Source organism: Habropoda laboriosa, unplaced genomic scaffold (genome assembly GCF_001263275.1).
Source record: "Habropoda laboriosa isolate 0110345459 unplaced genomic scaffold, ASM126327v1 scaffold440, whole genome shotgun sequence".
Taxonomy (NCBI): Eukaryota; Metazoa; Arthropoda; class Insecta; order Hymenoptera; family Apidae; genus Habropoda; species Habropoda laboriosa.
In genome coordinates, this window is record NW_017100710.1 from 583,944 (window position 1) to 595,002 (window position 11,059).

At 33.2% G+C, this 11,059-nt stretch overlaps 4 protein-coding genes across 4 annotated transcripts in view; 2 read left to right on the top strand and 2 right to left on the bottom strand.

Annotated features, from left to right (window-relative positions):
• Positions 1–780, top strand: part of LOC108577017 (mitochondrial thiamine pyrophosphate carrier-like) — a 1,362-nt gene extending 582 nt beyond the window's left edge. The window contains exons 3-4 of the mRNA XM_017940097.1: positions 1–185; positions 252–780. Coding sequence (XP_017795586.1) covers positions 1–185; positions 252–720 — 654 coding nt within the window. The 3' untranslated portion in view covers positions 721–780. The remainder of the gene's footprint in view (positions 186–251) is intronic.
• Positions 781–1,746: 966 nt separating this feature from the next.
• Positions 1,747–3,264, bottom strand: LOC108577013 (glyoxylate reductase/hydroxypyruvate reductase-like). Its single transcript, XM_017940093.1, has 4 exons — positions 3,077–3,264; positions 2,491–2,811; positions 1,957–2,414; positions 1,747–1,874 (listed from the first exon to the last, which is right to left on the bottom strand). Exons 1-4 carry the CDS (start codon positions 3,262–3,264, stop codon positions 1,747–1,749), a joined length of 1,095 nt encoding a protein of 364 aa, XP_017795582.1.
• Positions 3,265–4,909: 1,645 nt separating this feature from the next.
• LOC108576974 (bifunctional methylenetetrahydrofolate dehydrogenase/cyclohydrolase, mitochondrial) lies at positions 4,910–6,221 on the bottom strand. Its single transcript, XM_017940051.1, has 4 exons — positions 6,148–6,221; positions 5,872–6,056; positions 5,362–5,730; positions 4,910–5,301 (listed from the first exon to the last, which is right to left on the bottom strand). The coding sequence occupies exons 1-4, from the start codon at positions 6,219–6,221 to the stop codon at positions 4,910–4,912; spliced, it is 1,020 nt and encodes a 339-aa protein (XP_017795540.1).
• Positions 6,222–6,841: 620 nt separating this feature from the next.
• Positions 6,842–11,059, top strand: part of LOC108576976 — a 67,234-nt gene continuing 63,016 nt past the window's right edge. The window contains 2 exon segments of the mRNA XM_017940052.1: positions 6,842–6,883; positions 9,945–10,100. Of these exon segments, the coding sequence (XP_017795541.1) occupies positions 6,842–6,883; positions 9,945–10,100 (198 nt within the window).

The following is an 11,059-nucleotide window of genomic DNA, read 5'->3' on the forward strand; positions in this document are numbered from 1 at the left end:
CTTATAACTGCTTTTAATAATTTTTCATTGTTAAATGAATGGAAATATTCAACACAATTTGTAGCGGGTTCAGGTGCTGGTTTTTTAGCTACAATTACATCATTTCCTTTTGATACTATAAGAACAAGATTAGTGGCACAATCAAGTAACCATTCAATTTACAAAGGAATTTTTCATTCCTGCAGGCAAGTTTAAAGTTGTTAAAGTTACTTTTTCTTAGTATTATTCTATTCTATAAAATATTTTTTCAGTTGTATTATAAGACATGAATCTCCAAAGGTCTTTTTTTATGGATTACTACCAACTTTATTACAAATTGTACCACATACTGGTCTGCAGTTTGCATTTTATGGATGTTTCAGTGATATATATAAAAAATATTACAATGAAAGCAACATTAGTTTTTACAATTCTATGATATCCGGCAGTGCTGCTGGTTTATTAGCTAAAACTGCAGTATATCCTCTTGATCTTAGTAGAAAAAGATTGCAGATACAAGGATTCAAACATGGTAGACAAGGTTTTGGTTCTTTTTTTGAATGTATGGGACTTATACATTGTTTAAAATTAACATTAAAAAAAGAAGGAGTGGGAGGATTATTTAAAGGTTTGATACCAAGTCAATTAAAAGCTACTGCAGCAACAGCATTACATTTTACTGTATATGAGCAAAGTTTAGTATTACTAAAAGCATTAAGATCAGATATTTCAGAAAAGTGAAGGCACTGTAATGATAGTCAATACATAAAATAGAATACATTTTTTGAACATTTCCATATATACAGGGTGTCTGTTTTATCTCAATACAGTGAAATATCTTTTAAGGAAGTGACGTTAGGAAAAAGATATTTTAACAAAAGTTGTTTGGTATGGAGGAGGAGGATGTTATGTGGTGTAAATATTTTTTTTGTACCTGGTATAAAAGGGGAAGTTTCAAAGTCAGTTTCATTTTTTTATACATAATATGATAGTGTATGTTAATACGAGTTCAACGAGTACAATAATGGAAGACATATGGAGGGGATACCCATAGAAAGAAGTTTTCAATAATTCAAAATTGAACATATTGGTAGGTATAAATACACGTAATTAATTTATAGTTTTTAACTATGTGCTAGCTTTACTTGATAGTAACTTCTTCAGAGGAAGAGAATTTCTCTAATAGTCGTGTCTGTTTTGGTTTAGTTGCATACAAGGTGAAATAGGCTTAGCGGGCCGACGCGACAGTGAGGAACGTGTGGTGATCCGACTCCCGGTTTTTCGCAATTTTCCGACCTTCCATGAAAGAAAATGACTTTGTTGGCACTTCGTTGAACTCGTCTTAACATACACTATCATGTTATGTATAAAAAAATATAGCATTCCATTTAAAAAAATTAAACTGACTTTGAAATCTCCCCTATCATACCTGGTACAAAAAAAATATTTACACCACATAACGTCCCCCTCCATACCAAACAACTTTTGTTAAAACATCTTTTTCCTAACATCACTTCCTTAAAAGATATTTCACTGATTGAGATAAAACACACACACACACACACACACACACACACACACACACACACACGTATAAATACATAAGAAAAGTGAGATTAATATGTGATTTTTAGTTATTGATTATATTTATATGAAGCATTGTGGTATGAGCATATATAATAACGTAAGTTTAAAGCTAATTTAGTTTTATTTAAATATTTATATTTGCTTTAAAAATGAATTTCGAATATTTAATACAAGTGGCATTTATAGTTGAAGTGGAGTTGGCATTTCAGCTGGTTTTCCTATCAAGACTGCAATAATATTTTTAGCAGTAATTCTTGACATTTCCTCTCGCGTTTCTATAGCAGCACTACCAATGTGGGGTAATATTACTAGAAGACAAAAAACTCATTAATCTTATGATAAGTTTTTAATAATTTAACAAATTTTATTGATAATCTTTGTTACACTTACCACAGTTATTTAATTTTAATAATTCACTGTTTAATGGAATTGGTTCAGGAGTCATAACATCTAAACCAGCAGCTTGGATTGTTCCATTTTTTAAAGCTTCTAGTAGAGCAGGTTGATCAACAACTTCTCCTCTACTAACGTTTATAAATATAGCAGACTTTTTCATTTTTGTAAATGCACTTTGGTTAAACATTTGTCTTGTTTCTGTGGTTAAAGCTGTTGTAACAATTACAAAATCACTCGTTTGCAGCAATAGATCAAGTTCTACTTTTTCCCCTCCAAATTCAGATGCTTCTTGCTTAACATTTCTACTTGTATATAATATTTTATTAACATTAAAGCCTTTGAGGCATTTTGCAACTTGAGTACCAATACGACCTAATCCTACTATTCCAACAGTAGATCCAGACAATCCAGGACCACACATCCAAGTAGGTGACCATGCTTTCCACTCACCTCTGTGAATTATATTTCAAGTGAAACATGTTTAATTATACAATTTAGTATTTATTAAAGATATATTATGTTTCATACTTGTAAATAGCTCTGTTTGCTTCTATCAGTCTTCTGGAGGTAGCTAATAATAATGCTACAGTTAATTCAGCTGTTGCATCTGTTAGAATACCAGGGGTATAACCAACTTTAATGTTTCTCTTTTTTAAAGCTTGTAAATCTAAATGGTCAACACCAACTGACATAGAAGCTACAACTTTTAATTGTGGTCCAGCAGCATCTAAAACTTCTGCATCTATTTTGTCTGTCAATAAGCAATAAACTCCATCTACATTTTGTATTTTTGATAATAATGCAGATCTAGGGATTGGTTCAGGTTTTTCCCATATAATAACATCACACCTAAAATACGAAATGAAAAAATAAGTTGATAACACTAGCAATTTTATCAATATGAATCATACAAACTAAAAATAGGAAACAGTATATAATATTTATTCAAAATATTTAAAACTTGAATGAAGCAAGTGAATTTAATAATATATATATATATATAGACGTATATACGCGTAATTCAATGCGATGAAACATGAAAAAACGTGTTACATATTTAACACGATTAAACGTGTTTGAAGCATATATTTTGGAATATTTTAAAAATACGTACTGTTCTTTAAGTAAATTTAATCCTACAGTTGGAATGTCCGATCGAGTAATCAAAACTTTCGGACGATTCATGTTTATCGAGCTGGATGTGAAAAATTTCAGGTTGTTATGCCTTGAAAGCTTTAGAGTGATTAAAAACACTGATCTATGACTTGACTTAACATGAAAAGTGAAATTAGATAAGAACATATTTTTAATTATAAGAATATAAACACCCTTAATACTTATTTCTGTACAGTTTCAGTAATATGAAGGAAAAGAAGATATAACCTTACTTATCATCGTTCGAATATTTTTTTTCTATTAAACATTTATGATATTAAAGTTCAAGTAAATAGATCACGTAGACATGATTAATAATAATTTCAGTACTTTCATTGATCTGTCTTATCTTTTTAATAATATCAGGAATCCTTTTTTTGTATAAATTTTATTAAATTCGTGTATATAGTACATATTATATTAGGTTTTTTAAATATTTCATTAACTTGCAATATTATTTAAATTTATAATTCATGTATAAAATAGTAATGAATGCAAATGTATTATGGATACCCTTAATTACTTGAAATTGTTACTTGTGAAATTTGTAATATTTAACAAATTAAAAAGTGCTAAATAAATGCAATAAAAATTTATAAAACGCGATTATATTAGAGGTGTGACTATCGATATCGTTATCGATAAATATCGATAATATCGAAATATTACCGATAATTGGATATATATCGATAATATCGTTAAGGCGAATAGAGGCAAAAGTGGTTGAAGTATAGAGTGGAATGCATAATAATTTTAACATTTAAGTATGTTTGTTTTTATTGAAGCTAATTACAGATAGCATGTTTGTATGTTTTGGTTGTAGTCTATTTCTTCTATCGGATAGAATCTGTCCAGCTTTAGAAAATAGTCTTTCACTTAGAACAGAAATCGTTAGAATGGATAAATATTTGATTGCTATAATCTTAAGACGTGAAAAATTTGTAACACCTTCGTTCTTTCACCACATGAGTGGATCAGATTTCCGACTAATGACGTTACATTTTAAATACCTATAAAATAAAAAACATAAGAATATCGTCTACCGTATTTATATATTATACTTTGTATATTTTGTAATGTATATAAAATTATTATACCAGATGTTGCGTTGCTTTAAGGATATGAATATTGTTCCTAAAGGAGCTGGCCACAGAATGAGGAAGGCAAAGGTGTATTCTGGTAAGAGGACTATGAGAAACAGCACAAGCGAATCTAAATAGAAAATTGACCATCAGATCCTAAACGATATATAAATATATTTCTAACCGAGATTTTGATAAGAAAGTGCAAAGTGTGTGGAATGTAATACTGATTAAAAAACTACATTAATAAAGTATGAATTGATTCAAAAATCATTATATGTATATATGTGTATTACGTTTATATTTATAATATACAATTTACAATATTTAATGATTATTGGTAACATTACGATATTATCGATATCTACCGATAACAGTATTGATAGTCACATCTCTACATTCTATTTGTGTCAAGTTCGGTGACTCTTCTCTCTATTCGCCTTAACGATATCTTAACGATATTATCGATATATGGTTAAATATCAATAAGATATCAATAACATATTAATAATCGATAGTCCCAACTCTAGTTTATATTCACTTGGTACTTGTTTTCTAAGTAGATTATTGTGGGTTCATTTTTAAACATTTTAATTATTACAATTTTTTAACTATATTAAGCATCATAAAATATATTTTTTTCATGAAAAATATCTATAATAAATGATATATCACCTATGTTTATATTGTTATTAATATTGTATTGTAAGTTATACCATTAATATAGGAGCTTCAGTTTTATTAAGTTCAAATTGTTTTGAATTTTCATAATTCCTTTTAGCTGCTAAAATTGTATTTTTCATTAACATTGTTACAGTCATAGGGCCTACACCTCCTGGCACTGGAGTTATATGTCCAGCAATTTCTTTTACATTTTCAAAGTCTACATCTCCAACTAATTTGAACTTGTTATCCATTTTTACTCTTGTTATCCCTACATCAATTATACATGCTCCAGGTTTTATCATTTCTTTAGTAATTAGACCAGGTATACCAGCTGCTGCAACCACTACATCTGCTAATTTTGTAAATTTTTCTAATTCAGTGTGAGGAGTATGACGATGGCATATAGTTGTAGTCATATCCAATGCACTTGTTTCACCTACACAATAATTCTGAAGTAAGAGTTTACAATATTACATTATATTACTAAATAATATACCTTTGCTATCAGCATGCAAAAGTAATGCAATTGGTAAACCAACATGTTTAGATCTTCCTATTACCACTGCATTTTTTCCAAAGGTGTCTATATTACTCCTTATTATTAATTCTTTTACAGCCAAAGCAGTAGCAGGAACAATCCCATTGCTATTTAGTGCTAAACTACCTAAATTTTCTAAATTGAAACCATCAACATCTTTATTTGATGCAATTGCCTGACATACTTTGTGTTCATTCATATGCTTTGTTAGTGGCAATTGTACAAGAACTCCATCTACAGTTTCATCTTCGTTTAAATTATTAATTTCCTTAATAAGATCTTGTTGTGATCTATTTTGTTCTAAGTGAATAGTGTAATTTTCAATTCCTGAGTCACCAATAAAGTAAATATATTATCTATACATATATTATTTTTAAATTGTTTAATATTAACATAATTAATGCACAAATTATCTTCATTTAAAGCTATCGACACTATATAACTATGTAAACTTAATTAGCATCTTACCAATAAATTTTGCAGCTTCCATTTTTCTTGCAACATATACTTTACTAGCTGGATTATTACCTACTATTATAGCTACTAATTTAGGCCTTTTTCTATTGTCACTTATCCAAGTATGAACAGTTGTTTTTAATTCATTCTGAATCTCATCAGCTATTTGTTTACCATTTATTATGACAGCTTTTTGTCTAAAATAATCATATTGTTGTAAATATTATTTTAATTTTAATATACATTCTTAATCTTTTTCTGATTAAAAATTCGATATATATTACTTACTGAACTTTTGAAGTATGCAATTGTCTTACAGGCCAATGGAATGTAATTTGCAAGACTTTTTTCCAGAGCGACATGGTAATGAAATCCTAATACTGTAGTTCTTATGAATAAAGTAATACAATGCAAGGTAATGCAATCGTTGTCGGTGAAAGCGTATCGAATGATTTGTACTAGCTGTCGGTGAAAAACCTGTACAGTACTGTAGTGAAAGGTAGGGTTGTATTTTATCTTACAAACCAGTTTCGCGGATTCTATTTTATTTTTATGGATAATTAAACCATAACATTTTGCTACATTTACATTGCTATTTTTGTTCCAATTTATATTTTATAAATTTACTTGAAAGGGTAAAGGAACAATAATACTGTAAAGAAATTACAACATACACGTGTGCTATTTTTTTAAATCTAATGATAACAGTTAAAAATATTAATGCTTATTTATATATATAGTTTACAAATTGAAATATTTTGATTTGGTCTATGCAAGATGTCACTACTATAGCTGATTATCATTTTTGTTTGTAGAGGTCGATCAGGCACACCTGAAATTATTATTTAACAAGAAACACTAATTATTCTATAATTAAAATACTTGAAAATAAGCCAGAAACTGTATTTTACTATCTACATTACTAATAATGTTAAAACGATTAAAAATTGATTGCAAGTATCAATTAAATATAATAGGGATGATGAGGATAGCAATAGGGAAGACAGACAAGGAAAGTAATAGAGTTAGACAAGGATAGAGAATTTTTCAGTGTAGCGGATTGTTACGTAGACGTGATCTACTTTATCGACTCAAGGTGGGAGTAGGAAGCTGGAGGCACAAACGACGTACAGGATAGACCTAGCATCTTATGGGACTTTTTGTCTGGGATTTTGGAGCCGAGAAAACCCTTACCATTTCCGTGTCGTTACCAACGTTACGGATTCTACATAGAATAAGATTACAACATTAGTAGTGGTTGGAATTGGAATTAAACGTAACTATGAAATTACAAATAAGAAAGTAACGTAATTGTTTATTAGTAGATAATTCATCACATGCACGTGTGCTACTGCTGTCAGAAGATCGTAAACAATTCTACTCACGCAATCCAATATATGTATGTATCTTTATATCCTAACTTAATAAAAGAGGATCTTTTGCATCTGTCGATTTTACCATCTTTGATGGTTGAATTGTATGTAATTCCTAAACTCACCGCTTTATATCGTAGAGGGCATAACAAAAACTCTGATTTTTTACACGATCGGTATTTCAGAACGTTGAACACAAAAATACATTAGGTGCAAGGTCTATCCTGTACCTTGCCTGTTCAATTACGTTACTTTCTTATTTGTAATTTCATAGTTACGTTTAATTCTAATTCCAACCACTACTCATGTTGTAATCTTATTCTATGCAGAATCGGTAACGTTGGTAGTGACACGAAAATGGTAAGGGTCTTCTTGGCCTCGAAGCCCCGGACAACAGGTCCCATAAGATGCTAGGTCTATCGTGTACGTCGTCTGTGATGCAAGGTCTGTCCTATACGTCGACTGTGTCTGTACCTCGTCTGTGATAGTAGTAATGTTTTATTACCGATTGCTTTCAGTTTAATAATATAATTCCACCCTTAGATGGCGGAAGTATACTCTCTAAGAGGGTCACGTGTTAGTTTTAATCATTTTTACGGTTGACAATCAGTTTATTGCTGATATTTCAGTAGGAGAAGTGTACACTTCTTTCGATTAAGTATTTGTATTGCTCGCAGTGTTTTAAAAATAATATCTCAAGTGTCACGTGACAATTGGTGTTAGAATTTGCGCGTAATTAATGATCAACAAGATGGTGATGTGTACACCTGAAGTGATGTGTATCATCTGAAGGAACCAGTATAAAAGGTGAAATAAAAAAAAAAAACAAGAGAAATAATCTCAAATATGATCATAGGATGTGTACCAGTGAATACGTCGAATATTATCAGTCCTATGATATTGCAGAAAATGTTCATGGAATGCAATACTACGGTGGAATTTAATGCTGAAATAGGAGTTTCGAGCACGTTACGTATTTACACGCATTGGCTGCACGACTAATTTGGTAAGAGCCTCTCAATTAATGTTAAGAATTAACGTATGGTATGTGATATAATTTGCACTGTAAATTTAAGATTTACACTGTTCAAACTCGCTAAAACGGGAACGAGCAACAGGAGATATTTGACAATCAAATGGTTTGTGACAGACAGTATCAGAAATAAACATTCTAATTATGCCATAAATCTCGTGAAAGGTTAGACAAAATTTTCCTCGATTGAACGCACAACCGATAAGAATATCAGTACACTTTTCGTAAAAAAATTCACTCGTTCATTTCGTAAAAAACCAAATGGAAAATTTTGATTTACAAATTAACAAAGGTGAAAGTTTCTTTAGCATTACTAGGTTAAGTGAAGAAAATAATTTTTATGCTATAACTTTTCTGTACTAATTTCACAACAGTTTCTTCTTATTTTTTTTTTACATAGAATGTCATAACAGTTAGACTCTCCGATAAAGCATTATTCGAATATAACGGTAGAACTGTTATTATCCGAATCAGTTTTTCTTTACCGTCAGTTACTATATGTACTCGTAACTGAGAGTGAAGTAGAAGAAAAACAAGCGAATCTCTAATTATCCGAGTAAAACTTGTCCATCTAGAGGTTCGGACAAACGAAGTCCCTGTACCGTAACTTAAAATTATTCAACGATCATACTTATCGACGTGTGGTAATTCATTAAACAGCCATTAAGATTTTCTTAGAATCTCAATATTCAATGAACCTCGTAGAGGTTCTCTCCTTCTTCGCTGCAGTTCCTAGGTAGTTTCAACGTCGATGCACTTGGCGCACATTATGCAAAAAAATGTACGCCCGTTAGGTGAATAAATATGTATTCCGTAACGGCTTCCCCTTTTGTCCTTCGTCGTTCGCCCTTCGCAACGCCACCTCACTTCGAGCCTTCATAAATTATTTATTCTCGGCGAAACCTGTGCGCTCCCATCGCTAAGACGATTACTTTAATTAATGTCGATCGTTATCGGCGACGTTGAAAGCCAGAAGGGTAGGAGTCACGTCAACGAGACGCTTTTAAATTCTAATACGGCGACGACGCTGCGATCACGTCCCCCTCACCACTCTCTTCACCCAACCCTTCCCACCCTCACTCTCTCTCTCCCCCCACTTTTCCCGTTCACGGGAACCCTTCGGGACACGGTGTTTCCTCCCTCCACTTCTATAGGGTAAACGCATCGATTTTATGTCCGATTTCAATGTGTATTCACCTGCGTTCAAATACTCGTTTTTATTCTCATTCACCCCGCGGTTCCTTGCACTTCGCTGATTTATGGATTCCACTCTCGTGTTCGCATCTGTAATTTATATTATCATTCTGAATGGATGTGTGTCTTGATTTTCGCACGATCTAGCAGATTTTTCACGTGAACTTCTTCCGCGACGTATGTACATAGGTACCACGAGCGAGAAATATTTCTCGAAATTGTTAACGAAGAATTATTCTCTGTCCTACTCCCCACACCGATAGGAGTTTGTCTGATCCCAAAAGTACTTGCTTACTCATATATTGTAATTTGATTTATTGGGCTAGTGTGAACAACTTCCTACGGCACTGATAGAGCAAAGAGAGAATTGGACCAGGCAAAAACATTGTAAAAAGAGAACATTGTTTAACAAGTTCTGTCATCCTATGCTACACTGTTTTCTCGAAAGTGCATCGGTGCGTTTCTTTTCTTTTTTTTTTCCACAGTTCGTCCGGGAATCTGCACTTACAATCGATCACATTTGCGGTATTACAGCTTACTGTGAATGGAGAGCCGTGAATGCCATTTCGAAATCATTGCCGATCTAGCAGAGCCAGAGAAGCGGTTCTAATGCTCTTAGGAGAACGACACAAAGTGAAAGGATCCTCCTCTTTCGGCCTGTCTGAAAAGGTCTCATGTCTGTACATTCTCTCCTCTTTTTTCCCCCTTCTTTTTCCTTCATTCGTAGCGAAATGTTATTGATATTATATATGGAATCTATTTCATGGGAGCTACGTACAGGATGTTCCAAAGTTGAACGATCGAACTGTACAGATATGAACAGGTAATAAGAGAACAAGAAGAAAAATGTCACCACCCTCTTTTCCGTACCACTAGATTGGAAACACCCTGTATATCGCACACTTATCCGCAAGAAAGATTCTTCCTTCCACTCCTTCTTCTGCCTCCGCATATGCACGCCACTTTTCGGGGTTTTCCCCCTAAAAACAGCCCTGGCGCGTTGTCGAGCCTCCTCGCAAAAAGTTGAGGTTTTCCCTTTCATCGCCTTCTTCTCGCGTCCCTTGGAATTACGCGGGTCAATGCTGTCCAAGTGAAATATTCAAACGAACTGTTCTCGATACTTTATCGTCACACCCACGGTGTTAGCCGAAGTACAAGCAGTCGCAGCCGGGCTACAGAGATTCACGAAGGGAGGAGCATCTTCTGATCCGTTCGAGTGTAAGGGAACGCGCGAGCAATTAAGCCCGAGTACTCATTAACATCGCTCTCTTCTCAGCCTCTTTCTTGCGGACCTTGCATGACACCAGTTCCCCGCGATCATCCCCTCATGAAGAGGTGAAGTAGTATTCAACGCGTCGCGATAAAAAGACGATGACGAGCGGGAGCGGGTAAGGAGCCCCAGCACGGGAGGGTGAAAGCGTTTCCATTTAATTACAATCGATCGAAGCTGGGAATCGCCTTCGGTGGCATTGACGTAGGCGAGCCGGCGGTTTTATAGACGGTCAGCCAGGGGTAGTTCGTAGACCAGCGTTAAAACCACCACTCAAATTTGCAGAACTTTTTATTTCCACCCTCTCGAACCCCCTTTACCTTCGCGTTC